This window comes from Triticum dicoccoides, chromosome 7B, assembly GCF_002162155.2.
Source record: "Triticum dicoccoides isolate Atlit2015 ecotype Zavitan chromosome 7B, WEW_v2.0, whole genome shotgun sequence".
Classification (NCBI taxonomy): domain Eukaryota; kingdom Viridiplantae; phylum Streptophyta; class Magnoliopsida; order Poales; family Poaceae; genus Triticum; species Triticum dicoccoides.
Genome location: NC_041393.1, coordinates 185,382,293 through 185,401,926, shown reverse-complemented (window position 1 = coordinate 185,401,926; position 19,634 = coordinate 185,382,293). Strand labels below are relative to the sequence as shown.

At 42.0% G+C, this 19,634-nt stretch overlaps 3 protein-coding genes across 3 annotated transcripts; 2 read left to right on the top strand and 1 right to left on the bottom strand.

Moving 5' to 3' along the window:
• On the top strand, positions 1–4,241 carry LOC119336890 (probable WRKY transcription factor 19). The gene is made up of 7 exons (XM_037608970.1): positions 1–114; positions 1,872–2,025; positions 2,128–2,174; positions 2,255–2,288; positions 2,370–2,428; positions 2,515–2,542; positions 2,919–4,241. Exons 2-7 carry the CDS (start codon positions 1,965–1,967, stop codon positions 4,028–4,030), a joined length of 1,341 nt encoding a protein of 446 aa, XP_037464867.1. The 5' UTR covers positions 1–114; positions 1,872–1,964; the 3' UTR covers positions 4,031–4,241.
• Positions 4,242–8,357: 4,116 nt separating this feature from the next.
• LOC119336891 (protein POOR HOMOLOGOUS SYNAPSIS 1-like) lies at positions 8,358–12,869 on the top strand. The gene is made up of 10 exons (XM_037608971.1): positions 8,358–8,706; positions 10,113–10,229; positions 10,394–10,465; positions 11,312–11,421; positions 11,498–11,718; positions 11,821–11,867; positions 11,941–11,968; positions 12,060–12,154; positions 12,254–12,281; positions 12,471–12,869. The coding sequence occupies exons 1-10, from the start codon at positions 8,413–8,415 to the stop codon at positions 12,533–12,535; spliced, it is 1,077 nt and encodes a 358-aa protein (XP_037464868.1). The 5' UTR covers positions 8,358–8,412; the 3' UTR covers positions 12,536–12,869.
• A 229-nt stretch (positions 12,870–13,098) lies between these two features.
• Positions 13,099–19,386, bottom strand: LOC119336889 (toMV susceptible protein tm-1(GCR26)-like). Its single transcript, XM_037608969.1, has 9 exons — positions 19,165–19,386; positions 17,676–18,326; positions 17,278–17,484; positions 16,005–16,220; positions 15,690–15,912; positions 14,432–14,679; positions 14,166–14,344; positions 13,651–13,904; positions 13,099–13,559 (listed from the first exon to the last, which is right to left on the bottom strand). The coding sequence occupies exons 1-9, from the start codon at positions 19,267–19,269 to the stop codon at positions 13,408–13,410; spliced, it is 2,235 nt and encodes a 744-aa protein (XP_037464866.1). The 5' UTR covers positions 19,270–19,386; the 3' UTR covers positions 13,099–13,407.
• Between the last annotated feature and the right edge of the window lie 248 nt (positions 19,387–19,634).

Sequence of the window (19,634 nt, the reverse complement as noted above, 5' to 3'; positions counted from 1 at the left end):
AACGCCCCCGCCTCTCACGCGTCGCCGCGATCGCCGTTCCCGTTCTTCCTCATTAGCAACATCGGGTCCCTGCTGTCTCTGCCCCGTCCGCAGTCTTTGGGCATTGGTTTTGAGGTATGAAGTTGTTTTTATCCACCGATTAGTTGAATCCCGCTGCGCACCATCTAGATCCGCCTCCGGTATGGATGGAGGGCCGAGCGAGCACGATTTCGCTGCTATCGCACGGCACATCGAGCTTTGTAGAACCCGAGAATCGTCATCTAATATATTAATCGATTGATGATCTTGCCATGTTTTGGAATCAGACGTTGCATACGTTCCTAACCATTTATTTTTCTGTAAGAGCTAGGGTTTTGATTATTACTGCAACGATCAAAGTCAATTTTGCGATTTAGGGTTATATGCGATGCTTCTTTCGCTTGCTTATTTAGCTTTCAACGCATGAACATTCTTCTAGAGTTGGATCTGGACCAGTTCTCGTTTTGTTGCTCAAGTAAACTGGCATACTGAATGTAGTTTCCTTGCCTTCCACAAGATTAAGCTTGTTTGGATGGTGGTGGTTTGGCTCAATCCTTTAGGATACTGGTGGTTTGGCATAATTTAACCAAAATTCCCTAACATTGAAGGGGGTGGGTCTAACCCCTGTTTATCTCAAGAGGGAGGTCTTGATGTCAATTTGTGGCTCACTGTTCCTCGAAACAGGCTCTTCCCTACCTTTTTATATATATAAAGCACAAACAACCAAAGTACACTGTTGATGGTTTGATTAATCAGTCATTATCTTTGTGGAAGATTTATTAGATTCTGCAAGATATAAAGATCGGATGCACACTTGTCTATTTTTTTTGTAATAAACAGATGCCTTCTTTTATGGTTATTATGTCCTTACCCCATAATAATCTATCCGTTCTATTTTCTACTATTGAAGGAATCTTATCAATTTTAACTATGTGATTAAACTACCCTTGGTCTTTAACTTCTTTTGTCCTTTTAGACGAGGATTTTTTTTGGGGGTTTATAATCTATGATGTACAGTGCTGTCTGCCTGTCCATGCTTAGCCTTGAACATGCTAGAATGCTGAATGCTGACTTCTCTATGAAAGTAAAAGATCTCTGATCGCCAAAGAAGGGCGTACTTTCTTTGTAAATTGTTCTTGTTAATGCACAGAGAAAGTACGCCTGATTACTTTGTGTAAAGGAAGGCCATCTGGAGAGATTTCTTTCCAATTCTATCCCTAATCTCGAGGTCACCATGCACGTGGCAAGTCAATGGCCAACAGCGCTTCATCTCCCTCCATCATGCTCATGTCCTGATCTCCTCATAGATTACATGCTGCATGCAGCCAATAGCAAAAAGAACTCCTTGATTTGGAGGAAGGAATTAACTACATGTTGCATGCAGCCAATAGCAAAAAGAACTCCTTGATTTGGGGGAAGGAATTAACTGCACTGCGTTTTTTGGAGAGAACTCGCTAAGCATTTTCGTCACTCCACCCCTAAACTTCCTCTCGGCACCATTCCTTTGGGCAAAACAGATGATTTTATCCATGCCCTTCTTTGGCGATCAGAGGGAGTAATGTGTACTGTCTATGTTTTTAAGGCTTTCACTTTTTGTAGTACTATATTGTTTTTCTCCTTGATATATGATATACTTGTGTCAACATTCGCATACCACTTGTTCCTGCCAGAAATGTTAAATGAAACCAGGGGGTTTGCTAACTTGTAGATTCAAACTTGACACTACCTCTGTAAACTTTATCTTTTAGATCACTACTTTAGTGATCTAAAAGATCCTATAAAAGTGAACAGACGGACTAGTTTGTAATGTAATGCAATATGTATCGCTAACTAATGGATTTCACTTTATGTAGATTTAATGAGCTGCAAACCCTTGGAGACTTCCTTGTAGCCAATACAGATATCGGTACTTGATTACAACAAGGAACAGCTGGAGTGTATAGCTGATGTCTGGTCCACCTGTTTTTTCTGTGTTACAGGGTAGCAATACAACCCACAGCATAAAAGGTTAGCTAAATGCTATTTATCAAGCCTTTTTGCAGCAGTGAAGCTGAAATTTATGGCTTTTAACAGACAGTATGCTTTAATATGTATGCATATATCTTTCAGGGCAACAAATCTCAATGATTGGGAATGGTCATTCTTTTCAGCAAGGGGTAATGCCTGATGGTCTATATAATTTAATATTCACAAATTACCTTTTTGTTGGTGTTAACATATTAAATGTTACATGCAGGTGTATGTCATGGACCCTTCTTCTTTTAACCAAGGTACTGCACAACTCTTGACATAACTTTCTGATTATGTAAACTGCTATATATGTTTCACTGACCATGGTGTGCTTGGTCTAGGTATTTATGCTGAGAAGCAAAGCAGTTTCGCAGAGCGTGCCAATATGATACAGTTAAATGTAAGCTGCCCTGTCTCCTCAATAATGTTATGATCGTTATCCAGTCTAAAAAGTACTTTCTGAGATGTTTTTTTTTTTCTGTACAGAACTTCATGGCAGACAATTCTTCGCCTGGTACGTTTTCTTCTAAACACATTGTATCCAAATTTTATACACTTGTCCAAACATGCCCTTTTTTTTCCAGAGTCCATTATTCTCAAAAAAGAAAAGAATTATGAGTTGTCCTTTTCTGCAATTATGTTGGAAACTTCCACCATTTCTTCGTAAATTTCTATTTGCTCAAAGTTATCTTGATGTCTTCTCATTGTACGGGAATGGGTTTTAGATATATCTATTGGTGCTAAACCAACATAGTTTGGCAGTTTGGATAAGATCAGACTGCATGCATCGGCACAAACAATTGGCTAATTGAAATTCATTCTGGGATGAAAATCTATGTTTTTGTAGCGTGTGTAATCTTTCTCAGGCTCATTTTTTTTTTATTGAACAGCTGGAAACCGCTGCCAGAGACTTGGGTGTAATGAACTTGTTGAAGGCCAGACACCGTTCTGCAAAAGCCACCGTTTAGGCCAACAATGCCAGATGATTGGCTGCCCTCAGATCCCACCAAATGGCGTAGCTTTGTGCATGTCGCATGGTGGAGGCCATCCTGGTTCCAGTGCAGTACCACTCACTGAATCTGAAGGTTCAATGAAGTACGAAGGAGATGGTCAATTTAGAGTGATGGAAAATGCTATCGGTAGCACAGTCATACCTAATTCTGATGGTGAAGTTGTGATGTGCAAGTACGAAGGATGTAGCAAACGATCCCAGGGAAATACTGTGTATTGCAAGGTCCACAGTGGTGGTTCAAAGGCCTGTATGGTTCAAGGTTGTACCAAGGGAGCACATGGAGGCACTCCTATGTGCATTGCTCATGGAGGAGGCAAGCGCTGTTCCGTCGCTGGATGCCGCAATGCTGCGTGTGGAAGCAGTCAAGGTCGCACTGACTGCTGCGTGAGGCACGGTGGTGGCAAGAGGTGCAAACATGATGGATGTGGAAAGGGTGCTCAAGGGAACACAGATTTTTGCATTGGGCACGGTGGGGGGAGGCGGTGCAAGTTTGAAGGATGCGGAAAGAGTGCACAAGGGCGGAGTGATAACTGCATCAAACATGGTGGTGGCAGACGCTGCAAGTTTGAAGGATGCAGCGCCAGCGCAAAATGGGGTGTGGATTTCTGCTCTGCACACAGGAAGAGCATGCTGGGTGAAGGTGATACTGCCGATGGAGCACCAAAGCCGAAACGTCGGGCCAAGAAGTCTGGGACGAAGAAGGCCGAGAGGGCCAAGAGGGCAAAGAAGACGGTTGATCCAGCTGGTCCCTCCAGCGAGGATGTTACCATGCCCGCTGTACTTTCTGCTGACATGCCCGAGATGGGCGCTATCCATGTCGCCGCCCCCGTTCCGGACCGTCCCAAATCACCTGAGACCGCTATAGCGCTTGAACAGCCACCGCTTCAGCTTCAACAACCACCGCCGCTTCAGTCCCCGGCTCCATCTGGATTGGTCGCCTCAGCAGAGGAGGGTCTGCCAGCAACAGGTAGTGTATTCTTTGGTTTATAGAAATTATACTGTCCATGAAGATGAAGGTTGTCTGCATAGAGTTGTCCAACTAAACGGTTGAGTCTGTTACAAAGTGTTGTCCTGCGGATCTTAGGAGTTTAGTGATCCAGTGTCCATATGAACTTGAGTCCTGTGAGTTGACTATAAACGGTTGACTGTGAGTTCTGTGAGTTGACTTAAAAAGTATAACTGCACATTGTGGTTTACATTTCGTTCGTCTGTCGTCTGCTCGTTTTCTTTTTTGTCTGAACATCGTGAAAGGTGCAGCGGCTCCCGATAATCCGAAACATGTCCTCGGATGTGCGGATTTTCTCGCTTTGTTTTTGTTGTTGCCGCACGTATGTATAGAGTATCTGCTCCAGGTAGCAGATTATCGTATTTCTCCATGAAAACTTGCGAACGTAGTTTTTTTGAAGTTATATATAGGATGAAAAATAGATTCATATAATCATCTCATTAAAAAGAAGGGTCCGTAGTATACTGTGCTCTCAGAATTCGTCTCACCGAGCGAGCCACCTCCACACGCATCTTGTGCTGGTTATTGTGTTTGTAAAGAAGGCACGGAGAGATCAGGAAGATGCTCAGCGGTGTGGATCTTTGAAACATAGCCAAAGCATCTGAATTGGAAAAGCATTCAAAAAGAGTCAAAACTTTGTGAAACTTTTTTTTACCAAACATGGCCTAGCATATTACTCGTAAAAAGTTTCACGGATGAATGACTGTCGTGGTACCCTCGGCAAAAAAAAGAAGCTAAATTGCAAGTCCAAAAAATGTGAATAGTATCATTTTTTTTTTGTCTACAATACAACGGTAGTCATTCTTCTGCGAAACTTTTCACGCGAGCATTACACTAAGTCATATTCGTAACAAAATGTTAGCAGAATTTTTTGACTCTTTTTGATATTGCAAGTTCTCTTTTTTCCCAATTTGAGTGCAATGGGACCGAGACCCATAGGCTACTTCCGAGATGCTCAGTGTATTTACTAACTAGATCGGCAACGCGCCTTGGCGATACGGTCAAGCGGTGGAAGATCAAACGGCATGATGCATTTGTACAAAGACAAATTTAGCCATGTAACAGGACAACTGATTATCGGATTCAGGGGTAGGAAGAAACACTCTTTCAGTACCAAAAGAGTAGCATCATCGAGTTCACGGTCATGTGATCATAAAAGCTAACCCTCGCCAGAAGCAAGGCAGCATCCAATAGTGGCAATGGAGCCGATAGAACTACAAAGCCATAGTTAGGTATACAACAGATAACTTGGTTCAATTGCCTCCATGAGTGCCATTCCATTTGAGATGCGACGCCAAAAATGTCCAACAAAATATCAGTGACGTCTGTCCTACTTCCAGATGCCTCTATTTTGTGCCCATCAAATTTGGCAAAATTTCTCGTAACTCTTAAATATATTACTTTAAATATGAAAACTGATACATGCACACATATATAATGAAAATAAACTTGACTAATGCAACAACAGAGTGGAAGTCTCATGAATATGAGAAGAAATGTTACAAATGTTGCATCCTTTTATTGCTTGGAGTTATATGAAGAATCGCATGTTCTCCGTTCGGTCTGCTTATTTCGTGGAGTGAAATTATCATTATGCAAGACATTCTAATGGGATGGGAATGGGACAAACCACAGTTAACCCTATTTGGAGTAAAATATGGAAATTATCCTGTCCGGGAAAAGTAAAAAAAAAAAATATATGGCGTATGCTACATGGCACGCTTCCATGTCGGGCTACGTTCGCTAATAGACATATGAAGGTCTCGCCCATCTGCCTTACCTATTTCGAGGGTGTAGAAGACACAAATCACATGCTTTTTCTGTGCAGTAAAGCAAAGGAGGTTTGGAGAAAGCTGGGATGAATGATATTATAAATAGAGCTTGTGAGGTTGATCGTGCTGGAGAGGCGGTGTTGGAGTACCTACTTCTTCTTCCAGATCAAGAATTGTGTATAATGGGTAACCACAATTTGTGTGAAATGATTGTTGTTTCAGCTTGGTATCTATGGTGGGAAAGACGAAAATTAGTGCACAAGGAGATAACTCAGAATGCACTTCAGATTTCTTTGGGGATTCTAGCCCTCACGTCAAATTTTGTAAATGCATCATCACCTAAGGCGACTATGAAAGGAGGGGGGGGGGGGTCTTGTCCCCTAGGCGTTTCGTGAAACTGAATGTTGATGCTTCTTTTGATCATGACCTGCTTAAGGGTACGATGGGGGCGGTTATGAGAGATGACAAAGGTAGGTTTACCGCTGGAGGGAATGGGAAGCTTGACTACTGTGCGGATGTGTTGATGGCGGAAGCTTTAGCCCTCAAATCTGGCCTTACTCTGGCGCAAAGGGCGGGGTGCAATCGCCTTATTATTAACTCGGACAACCTGGAGGTGATTGACATCATGCAGGACGAAGGATAGTCGGCGGGTGCGGCGGCGGCAATCTTCGACATTGTTTTCATTATGCTCGTGACTTCGTTACTACTAGATTCGAATATTGTAACGGAGAAGCAAATAATTTAAGTTGCTCATGAGCTCACTAGATTAGCTAGATTTTCTTTGATTTCTGATTGGTTTGAGGAAGCTCTAAATGAAATTGTAACAATCTAAAAAACAATGTGTTGTTGATTTCTAATCAATAAAGCTTCCAGGTTTATTTCAAGAAAGAAGTACGTCCTTAGCATTTTGAGGGGTCCACAATCATATGTCCGCCGTGCCTACATTGAACTTTCTTGAAATTATCTTTGAATTGGCATTAGTTCAATGACATATATGTTATTATTAATTATCAAAATTACCCGAGGATTAGTTGCACTTTCAAGAACTAATATTTACAATACCAAGGCTTTGAAGTCAGTTCCGAATTCTTATTGTGCCGCTCAGGGGTAAATGATAAATGTTGATAAGCCCAACATCTTTTTAAGTCCATATAAAGAACCTACCATGCCAAAATTTGTACTACAGCGCTCCCGGGCGCCATGCCAAGGATTTTGTATTATTAGGTTAAAAAAGGCGGTAGGCGTGAGCGAGGCGCTTGGCCTTCGCCTAGTACCTAGGCAATGATTAAGCACCCAAGGCGCGGCCTAAGTGTAATATAGTTTTTACTATTAGGATGTATTTGTGGTATTATATATGTATCGGTGTTATTTTAGGTCACACTAATAATTTAAATACCCGTTGCTGCCATTTGGATATGGCATGTTTGGTATACCAGTGCATCTGCAATATGGTAAGATTTCTCGTTGTTGTAGATAATTTCTTACTTGCCCTGCCTAGACTTCCACATATGCCCTAGGCGAGGCGTTTGGCCATTGCCTATAGTCTAAGGGAAGTGGATCCTCTAACATTAAGGAGGAAAGTCACCTAAGCTACAGTGCAATCTAGTGCAAAACAAAGAAGGAAAGTTAGAGGCACTGTAGCAAATATTTGATTTAGCTACTGTAGCAGGTTATGTGTGTGATTACTGTTCATGTAAATAAATTTAAAATTAATTTCATTACATCATAATTTTGTTTGTATGTACTTTTTATAAATGTATATAATAGATTTTTAATTTGCAAATTTAATCAAGTCATTTTAGCATTAATCATATGGATGTGAAGGAGGAAAGTTAGGGAATTGTAGCTTAGGTGACTTCTCTTCTTCATGTTAGAGGATTCACTTCCTAGCCTAAGCGCCTCCTAGACACTGCATTTTCTAACGATTTCATGATTTAAAGACAAGCATACTTTCTAAAGAAAAGACTAAAACTTCGGTAATCTACTTCTGAGCTCAGGCTTAGCTGCACTCGCCCTAGCGAAAAAAATCAAAACAAATACTAGAAAAATTCAGAAAAGTCTATGTTTTTTTGTGTGGTAGATAATTTGATGCGTGAAGTTTGCAAAAATGTTTGTAAAAATATGGAAATGTTTACTATTCACGCCTCGGCAAAAAAGACAAATTAGGGGTTTGTAAAAATGTTTACTATTCACGCACTGTTTTGACTATATTTATCTTTTTTAGAGCTGATCAGATGTTCAAATGATCTAAAATTTGGAGCGAACCTCACGCATCAAATTACCTACATAATTTTTTTTTTTGGAACTGTTTGAATTTTTTAGTATTTATTTTGATTTTTTTCTAACCGGATGCAGATGAATCTGAGCATCGAAACGCTGCCCTCGCAAAATTTTCTCTAAGAGCTACTCCCTATATTCATATCCGTTTTAGCGCATTATCTAATTTTCATTTGGTTTAGGACTCTATTGTAAAAACCACCTGCCGCGAACCCAAGCTAATTGCTACATCCACCTTCACCATTCAACACCGAATTCTGCTCTCAAAACCCCAACGCCCCCAAAACGGCCGCATTTTCGGCGTCATCGTCGTCGCCATGGCGGGCGCCGGCGGCAGGAGCAGGGAGCGGCTCACGTCGCGCGCGGAGGAGGCCGCGGGGGGCAAGCGGCGGAGGCAGAGGTGGGAGGTGGAGTTCGCGCGCTACTTCGCGAAGCCGCGGCGCGCCCCCTCGACGCCGCCGCCCCCCGGCCTCCGCTACATATCCCGCGGCAAGCAACTCCACCAGGGCACCTGGCTCCTGGCAGCCTCCCCCGCCGCCCTCTGCATCTCTCGCCCCACCCACTCCTTCGCCGCCCGCGTCCTCACCGTCTCCATCGGCGACGTCGTCTACGTCCGTACCGCGCCGACCCCCTTCCCCCCTCCTCTTTCATTTTCGAATGCATTGCTACATGTTTGTTTGCTTGCCCTCTAGCTAAGCACGTTTGATGATCGCATTTGAAAAATGCCTGTTACTGCTGGGGTTAAGGTTTTTTCCGTGCGCCAACTCATTTCTGCTGAATTAGTTGGTTCTAGAACTTTCTGCTCTTAGTTGATTTGGTTCTATAACTCAGAGGATGCTGGTTCCGAGCGCACGCATGGGTCGACCTGTGCACATGTGTAATTTGGCAGCTTTAAGATTGTTGCATTAGATCGAGCGGTTGGTGACCCAGGCACCCAGCATTGCTCTTCGATGTGTTGGTGCTCTGATATTGATTGTTTCAAGAGTTTGCGATATAGACTTTGTGTCTGTGCATTGTGTTGGAGTGTAAATAATACTATTAATCATGGTTGTTTGTTGGCTAGCACTTTGATTGTCACAACATTGCTAGACAGGATCTTAGCCAGTTAACCACCTCTGGCTCTCAGTTGATTTTCCTCACGTTTGAAATAAAATATGCATGTAGAACTGTGTGATGCCCCAAATGTTACCCAAACAATTAATTCAGTGTTTATGAGATTATGCTGTGTTGTATTTTGTTCGATTTAATGTCGTTCTCCTCAATTATTGCTGTTCATATTTGTTTATTTTGTTGTAGCCAACCATGATGCTGCATCTTTTCATGTAGTATAGTTTTTCGTCATATTTTCGTATAACTGCATCGATCATTGTATTATGCGCAATTATGTTCGTTGTGCATCAGTTTTACTATTTTAGTTTAGGACCTTTTGGTTCTACACGGAAACCTACAAATGTGCTGCATCTTATAGTTCTATTTGGAAAGAATGAATTACTCCACAATGGGAGAAAGGTGATGCGAGTGGAAGGCCAACAATGAATGCTCACTAAGGTGGAAGAACTCTCTGCATGGGTGTTACCCAGTAGTTCTCACTTTCATGTCACCGAACTGCTACACGTGGAGGAAAAAACATAATACCTTGAATCATTTATGGGCTTTGGTCAGAGCAAGATTGATATTCATTGCATTATGGTCCCTAATAATGTATATAAGGGGCAACCCTGGAAATTCCTTAAGTTGAAAGTTTGAACTGAATTGTGTCGGCTGAACAATTTCATGGTTGCATGTGGTATTGACGTATTGTGTTCATACCTAAGTACTGCTCATCTGCCCACAAATTCTCCCACTGCTATAATTATTATGTTTACAATTCTTGATCTAATATTATTTGATAGAAGTTATGGAGGTTGGAGAAATGAGGATACACTGCGAACTTGAACACAATGTTCATTTCTGTTTCGTCATACATTCTCTTTTCTGTCCGAATAACTCAACACTGAGGTCTATTTTCATGGCACAGGAGGAGCACTATGTATCTATCCTCAACTTCTCATGGCCACAGGTTGCATGCGTGACAGAGTGCCCAGTTAGAGGGAGCAGGGTGGTGTTCGTGAGCTTTTGTGATAGGTCCAAACAGGCATGTTTCCTTGCATCGCTAAATGTGATTCTGATGACTGATTAGTTGAATGAAAAGGAATTTCTTTGTTGCAAATTGCTCACATGGGATGTTTCTACATGCAAAATTACTTATATGAACACATTTCTATTGGCAAAATTTATATACCACTGATTTCTCTGCAGATCCAGAAGTTTGCTGTACGTTTCCCTCGCCTCAGTGATGCAGAATCATTCTTGAATAGTGTGATTGTGAAGGTGCACTTTTCTATCCTTCTGTTATCTTCAGATGCTGTTCATATGTGGCTCAGCACAGTTATGTAGGTCTCTGGAGACAATTCTGCATGCCATTCATACAAACTTCTTTCTTGTATTTGTGTTCATTGGAATGCTCTCTTGTGTTTTATGATTTCTGTCTCTGTATCCAGTGGCTTGCTAATACTGTAGTACTGTTGACTGCTTTTTGTAGTACTGTTGTGACACCTTTTCATTTTATGTGCTTATTTTGCATGTGAACTTACTGTATAAGATAAACATGTTTTATCTCGTACATAAAAAAATAAATCTGAAGCAGTTTTAGATTCACAATAAATAAAATACTAGTGGAGGTTGATCAACAACCTTGAAAATGCTCACGAGTCACGACCATTTCTTAAGTATTTAATTTGCACTTTTCTTGAAGGATTTTATTTATTTCTTTATCGATGGTAGACAGCGCCTCCCTGCTTACCTGCTTTAATGTGTGAACAGGAGTACCATAATGGACTGGATAAGACTATTTAGGATGATTTTCAGATTTTCACATACTGACTACGTGTTACTGAATTTCGCTTACTTTTGTTGATCACTTTGTTGTGTGGTACTTTACTTATGCCATAACAGTGGTGCTAGTTACTATCTCTGCCCAATTTAGAATGCATTGGTGCAAGTTTGCTTACATGGGAGTCCAGTAATAATATTTACTATTGTGTTAGCTTAGATTTTCTTAAGAGTGATAGAGCAAGTAAAAATGAGTATTACTGTATTAGGCATGATTTTGCTTTCACTTTGTAAAGTATTATGTTCTCTCAAACACTAAATGCATTTGCTTGATGGACTTTAAAGGAACTCTCAAGCAACACCATGGATATCATGCCATCTGGAAGCGACTATATGTGTGAGCTTGAAGATTCATCATCATCTGAATATATTCCTTCTAATGGACTTCAATACAGGTAATAAGTAAAGAAAATGATCACGTCTGTAGCTTGCGGGAATACTTCCTTTGCTAACATCATATTCTATGCCTAGGCCTGATGAAGCGGTAAGCTTTGAGGAGCCAACTTCTGATCACAGGACAGACGCACCTGCTGTTGGCTACCACATGGAACCAGATCAGCCTGTTCTTCAATCTCCCATTGCTACAAATATCAATAGCATCTACTCTGGTTTTCCCGAGGGTTACTCTGGCTTCCCTGAGGGCTACTCTGGTTTCCCTGAGGGTTACTCTGGTTCAGTTAAAATTGAGAGAGGTCGGCAAATCATGATAGGATAAATTGACATTGAAACCACAAATATCTTCATTTTGATTTTTGCTGCTCTATTATCAATAACTGTTCACACATGTAACACAGATGGAGGACCCTTTCCAGCAACTATAACTGATCATGCTCCTGAAAAGGTAATGCTTGGTTATTTGTAAATCCCACAAATGGTCTCTAAGGATATTTTCTTAATATTTGCAAATTTTGCAGGCCTACATACTGGACACTCGGATTGATGGTACAGATAATTTTATTACATTGCTACTTTTTTTGTGATGGTTTCATTCCATCTTTTTCTGACCTGTCAGCAATGCTTGTTGCTACTGCAGCTGCTGGTGGAAATTCGGTTGCTGATAAAGGAAAGGGTGCTGGTAAAGAGATTGATGTTAGTGACGTAACACGTGATATTTTGGCAGGGATAGAGGTATCTTGCTTGTCAAAATTGTTCTGCCTTGGTTGTTCCTAAAACCTCAAAACCAACTTGTATGTCCTAACATGCTCTGTTTTATTTTTACTGCTGTAGACATATGGCGGGGACGACTCTTTTCATGGTATGCTTTCTCTCCCTCTTTCCATGGGAATATTCTTGCACAGTACTTAGTATGCTTGATAAATAACTGCCTTGCTTAGGCTGTTACTGACACATGCCAATTTGAAAACCTATTCCATGTATTTTTATTTATGTTAACTGAACCTCGTTTCACACACTTGTATTGATCAAGTACTCTTGCTTCCCCTAGATATGCTGTCCAAGCTCGACAAAGCCATTGATGAACTGGGTGGTGACATGTTGCTTGCCTCTTGAACGCCGCTGAAAGGCCTTACTTGCCTCTGACAATACATACAAATGTAATGGTAGTTCGCCTATCATGCCTAGTGTCCGTGTCAGGTCTGCTCTTACAAGAAACACCTAAGACTGTCCTTTATAGCTACAGCCCAGATGATAGCATTGTGGGATTAGCAAGCAATACGCTGTATGCTTTCTCCGATGTACTAGCACGTAGCATGGTCGTGCTTCGACAGCTGACGAATTGTTAATCCAGAAGCTTTAGACCTGGGCGTCCTTTGACTGTTTCTGTAAGCTTGCTATTTCAAATTGAGGGTACGCTCCTTGTGTATCTGCGTCGCGCGTTCTGTCATGCTGTTGCCTTTATGTGTGCCTGAGTACGGAATTCCTGGACTTACGGGGAGCCTCTCGTATTTTTATTGTTTTTTAGGGTAGAGCTTCTCATAGCTGCTTATTACCCAATGTTATTGGAGCGATTTTGTTTAGCATGAAACACATGGGCTCATTGGCCGGTCTAAGGAAGGGCAAAGGTTATTCGGTTAACTGGGTTAGTGAAAAACATTGATGGGCATCCTGTAATGTATGACCGCCTGGAAAAGATCATATCTCATTGATGGGCATCCTGTAATGCATGACCGCCTGGACCAACGAGATGGCATGCCACATCACACACCCTATAGTTTCGTCGATATCTTTTACTCCCTCCGTCTCATAATGTAAGACGTATTTTAACACTAGTGTAGTATCAAAAAACATCTTATATTATGGGACCGAGGGAATATTATATATGTTCAAACGCACAAGGCACCTTCAGTAACAATTTACATGTGACAACAACCTGACGAACGCCGGGCTCGCTTCATCCGCCCACCTGGTAAAGCCACCGAACCTCATTTCAGAGACATGCGTTTGTACTCCTTCATGGTGTTTGTGATGGCCTGCTCAACCGGCAGCCTCTCCATGCTCGAGGCGCCGTAGAATCCATGGACCCGGTTCGTGTTCTTCAGGATAAACTCCGCCTCCCGGGGCCCTGATATGGGACCTGGTGGTGGAATTGTGCATCAGAATCACATGATTTATCAAGACACCATCTGTCACTTGAAGCCTGCATGAAGCAGAGACTGCTTGCTTACCTCCATGGCAGAGAACAATGATGTCAGGGTTAACGCCGACTGCGGCATCGGCAATGGCTTGAACCCGGGCAACGCTGTCATATAAAGTGGCGGCCGTCTTTGCGCCAATTGACCCAGCTGTTGTGAGGCCCATATGCGCGACTACGATGTGCGCTCCGGCCTTGGCCATGGAAGCGCCTTCTTCTGGATTGAAGGCATATGGGGTCGTCAGGAAACCCATGCTGTGGGCTCTTGAGATCATCTCCACTTCCATGCTGGCAAAAGACCAAGATCAATTTAACATAACTTCCTTGAACACACACTCAGATGCAGAACTTAGCATAATTTAAGAATTCAGCCATGCAAATCTTCCCTCCAGCAGAAAAATAAATAACGAAAACTAACCATCACGAAGTCACTGAAACAGAAATTATATCCAAAATTCAGTACGGCATTTTTCATGTGCGTATTATATGTTCATGCCATGGCATGGATGCAACATGTATCCGATAAACAAGGATGTGGTGAATCGATACCTGTAGCCCATTCCAGTTTCTTCCAAATTCTGTCTGAAGTTTCCATCAAACAGACCAACCGTAGGGAAATTTTGGACACCACAAAATCCAATGGCTTCCAGCTGTTTAAGAAAGTAATCCATTCTACGAAATGGATCGGTAGCGCAAACCCCAGCAAGAACAGGGACTTCTTTAACGACCTAAATTAGCATCTCATTAACTCCCAGCTATACTCAAGCCAGTTGTCAGGAAAACAAAAGAATGAACTCCGTTACCAAAAAACTTACAGGCAACACTTCATTGGCCATCTCAAGTACAATTGCATTTGCGTCAGCAAATGGGAGGAGCCCTGCTAATGAGCCCCTTCCAGCCATACGGAACCTCCCGGAATTGTACAACACAATCAGATCAACCCCACCAGCTTCTTCGAACTTTGCAGATATGCCCGTACCAGCACCGGCTCCAATTACAGGAATACCCTCACCGATTTGTTGCTTTAATTTATGTAGTATTGACTTTGTCTTTTGCAAAGTTTCTGCCGGCATTGAAGAGTAAACAATTAGAATCATTAGGGTATAGAATTTTGTCAATAGATCTCAAGAACTGAAATGAATGACGAACACCCTTTAACATGTCGTGCCAAACAAGGAGACAACGAGCTAAAAATAAAATTATGAAATTTATGTAACTTGTGTGGTATCACATGAGGGTTCGGAATGCTTATTATGCCCTATAATCTAACGCCAAACTTCTGACCTTTCACAGTTATTTCATCATTGCACACCGGTACTATAATGTGTAAAATCATTAGAGTTTTGACATGCCCCTTTGTAAAATCATACTGTACTGCAAATAGACTAAAACTGCACTTAGTAGCAGCTGAGGTTAATCCTAATTTGTCTGCAAACACGTGAGGTGACACCGAACATTTATGATCCGGCACAGTAGAGAGGTAATAGGTGACGATAGCATTAAGTATTTGGTGATCGATATCGTAAAGGTTAGGCATGTGCCCAAGCTCGTCCCATGTGCATGTTGAGCTCATCCCCAGTTCTTGAGGACTACATGATTCCTTTGAAACACAATGGAATCTCTTTCTGTTCCCATGTCAGAACTGTGCCTAAGTGCTGGCACCATTTCTATGTGTCCTTGGACCAGTGCCTGCGGTCTTCCCCAAGACAACCCCATAATAATTACATGATACTAAGACTAGAGAAAGGTGGACAACATCAAACGGTGAAGCGTACTACAGATTCTTGAAGCACGGCCCCAAAGGAGTTGTCACTCACAACTATCTTGACCTCTTAGATCATCGGAGACACAAAAATTGTGACAAAAGCCTAGGTATGAAGCATGAGAATAAAAACGAAATAAGAACTTCACCCTGAAGGATTTTCTGTAAGGTGGCATAGCAGATAACAAGGTACATACCAGATAACCTTCCACAATTTTTTTATAAGAAACTAAAACAAGTGATTAAACAGTCTGTTTGTGTGGGCATAATAAAATTTGGGCGCATAAGATGGGAACAGAATCACCGCTAACCTGGTCTTGCATCAGGGAAATCCATGGGGGGTCTCCATATGATAGAACTATCTGAAGTCTTCTGTCCTGAAGAAGATTCTTTTTCATTTGTGTCTTGCTTTGGTAGGACCATGTTGTTTTTCTGAGTTATGGCACTAGAGGCCTTTATATCCATACTCAAGAATGCATCCACCAAGGCATTGGCAAATTCAGGATCGTTTATATGATAAGGAAGCAGCTTCACCTGTCAACAAGCCAATCAGCTTAGTTCATTCGACGACCCTTTGTATTCATATTCTAGCGATGCAACTAACATATTATGTAACATGAAGAAACCTGTCTGTTCTCAGTTTTGACAAGACGAGTATTTAACTCATCCAAGAGTGCAGATGTAGCCTCAGGATCATAAAACGGCATTCCAGGTGCATCAATTGCAGAGATGCCCTTCTGTGGAAGGCAAACAGTAACTGTAGATAAAGATTTGTTCAGCTTGTCAGCAATAAACTGAGCAAATTTCTTGTTCTCCTCCACGGTCGTCCGCATCAACGAAATCTGAAAGATTACATGGTCTTTTACTCACCGCAAGAAAACTAGGAAATGTGAAATCCTCATAAATAGCGGCACGTAAAGTACATACTTGTAAGGTAGTAATTACAGCTTGCATGTAACAGATGGATTTTCTCAACTGAATATGGCGATTCTAATCCTAATCTTATTAGGACTCAAAAACAGGTGTGGTACCCTGAGGAATCCTACTAGGACACGTAGTCCACTTGCTTTAGAAGAGGACAAGTGGGAGACTATATAAACTGTTTAGGAGATGGCCAGATGATCTCAATGCAAGCAATTGCGCAAATCAAATCAAGGTCCAAGAAAGAGAGGATTAGATGCTATGTTCCATTAGCTCAATATTCTTTTATAGAGACAGGATCCAAGGGTCCCAAAAGGTCTGAGAGGGTTGTGGAGAATGGAGAGTGACAATCCGTTGTACCCTTCTGAGGTCATGCTCTTGTGCTTGAAAAATTCGCGCTGGCTTTGCCAATTTTTCTCGTTTGCATAATTTGGCCCTGGTCAATATTTCGGTATGCTCTATCACATTCATGTACCCTGTGCACGCTCATGCCGAATCTCACAAATTTGGATCACATTCGTGGGCAGTGCATAAGAAGAGTATTCAAGTATAACAATAAATGTGTCTTTAAGATAACATACTGTTTTAGGGATAGGTTGGGTTGTTAGAAATAGTGTTTGACTAGACTACATCTCGTCTATTGATTTACTTGTTAGAGACTCCTGTTTAGAGGGACAAGTGTTGTGTGGTTCAGACTAAGCAAAAAAAGAAGAAGTGAATTCTTCCTTCATCCTACCCCTCTCCTATATATGTATGTACATATATCCACAACCTTACTCTTGGTACCATAATAGCATTGTCTGTAATGATATCCTAGCGTATTAATCTGGTAAACTTATCACTGTGCTAACCTAACAATATATTTATGATTCAGTATTCATAGTGAATATATACATCATAAATAAAATTTGGCAAAGACCAAGTAAATTTAGGAAGCAAAACAAGGTCCAAAATAGGAAAATAAATGCTATGTGTAACCTGTTCATTATGTATGTGGATCTTTCTGTCTAAGAAAGCAGCAGGTATTGTATCATGAGCTCCAAAGTTAACCATATCCAAGGCCCCAACACTCAGAACCAGAGGGATCTTTTTATCTATAGCCGCATCAAACCTGGTCTCATCACATGCCATGATACCTCCAACAATATAATCTGCAACTTCTGTTGTTGTTATGTCCAATACACCCTACATGCAACCAAATGGAAGTAAGATGAAAAACTCTACAGACAGTAAATTAACACCAGTGGAGTTTCTGTCTGGCAATGAGTTTACCATCAGAGTTCATGAGCTGAAAAACATAGTTTCCACAAGACAAAATCTTACAGAAAAATAGACAAGGACAAAAATGTACAAAACCACATGAAAGTATTAATTACCTGTATGAAACCACCTCTAACTAGTTCTTCCATTGCTTTGCCTCCGACACCAGTGGCATGGAATACAAGCGTCTCATACCCTTCTTTGTTCAGTCTATCCTTGACCGCATTTGCACATTGTGTGGTAACACCAAACATTGTAATTCCAACAGTCAGCTTTGTGTCTGTTTCATCTGATTCATTGGAAGCCATTAATATCCCATATACCATTCCGGCGACAGCTGAAGCGGCATTGGACAATATAACACGGCTGACACTGTTTATTCCGCATATGTCAACAACTGAAGGAAATAATACCAGGTCAGATGTTCCAACATAGGGTGCAGTATTGCCACTAGCAACAGTGGATACAATAAGCTTAGGCACTCCGAGTGGTAGGGATCTTAGAGCAGGAGCAATTAGTGCGGTTCCTCCACTTCCTCCTAAGCCAACAGCAGCAACCAGGGTGCCGGCCTCATATCTGTTTTTCAGAAAGCTCTGAAGGGCCTTTGACATAAGCGCAATCGCTTCACCTCTATCATCTGGAAGATCTTGTTGGCTGGAATCCGGATAGCATGAGAGAACTGTATCTCTTGCAATAACTGCAATGTCTTCAGAATCTTGTGTTGGTACTGTTTTAGTTGTGGACACATCCACTATGCTCACTTTAACCTACCATTTCAATACACCACATGTTATGCCAGCGAAGAAAATAATAAATCTACAGGACAAGGGTGCACTACACACAGGTGCACATAAAGATGTGTCCTGCTTCAGAAGTTTGGATGCTCCAATGTTTAGTACTCCCTCCGTTCCAAAATAGATGACCCAACTTTGTACTAACTTTGTACTAAAGTTAGTACAAAGTTGAGTCATCTATTTTGGAACGGAGGGAGTAGCTTTGTTGATACTTGGCGAATTGTCTATTACTGAGAGTAGACTATCGATCTTTAAGGCTACTGTATGTGGATAACACAAATTAATGAAGGACTCGTGCACTCTGAGCCTTAAGTAGGAAATGTACTTTGGTGAAAGTTGTATAGGAATTCCTCGAGTAAAACATTAGACATGGCATTATGCTGCCACCAAGCAGGCAAGAACACAGTTCCCTAAAAAAAAAGAGCAGGCAAGAACACAGTATGGCAAATAACATAATCCATATATTACCCTGATACTCCCTCTGTTCATCAATATAAGACGTCTTAGAGACCTGAGGGAGTATATCTCAATATTATGACGCAGTTTGCAAGTTCAGACAGGGAACTCCACTTTCTATTTTCAGCGAAGGAATACTCTCTCGGAACTTCACTGTAGTTCTAGAAGTAGGCGACGCCAAAAATCTTGTGGGAACAAACGAATAGAATGAATGCGTGCTCACTCCTTTTTGAGATGGGGAACCGAGAACCGACGATCGCTTCAAGCATACGAATGGAAATCAAATTGCGGATAACTGAGCTCCTCACCTAGTTGCACGCGGGGACGAGAAGATAGGCGGACAGTGTAGCAGTACCTTTGGGACGGAGGCGGAGGCGGCGAGGCTGGAGCGGAGGCAAGTGGCGAGGAAGAGCAGCTCCTCCAGCTTGGTGTCGGCCGTCCCGATGCAGAGCACCTCCATTGCCGACGCCTCGGAGCAGAGCGGAGCAGAGATCGGGAGCTCAGCAGGGGGGAACCGTGACGGATGGGTGGATCATGGCCCATGGGCTGGTGTGTGTATAGGTAGGCTGATGATAGTGGGGACGGGCAAACAGTAGAAATGAGGTGTGTTGACTTGCATTCCATAGCGGTGTCGTGCTGTGCCCCGCTAGCGGCGCCACGTTGGGCACGGCGGGGACAGAGGTGGGTGGTGCTGGGGCCTGATTTGGGATCGGATTGCGATTCTCCGATCTCCAGGCTGGCGATTCGCTGCGTGCTTAGAGCATCTCTGCCTTTCCCCCCTAAACTCCTAATTATTTTTTCTAGGAGTAGTATAGTTGACAGGCT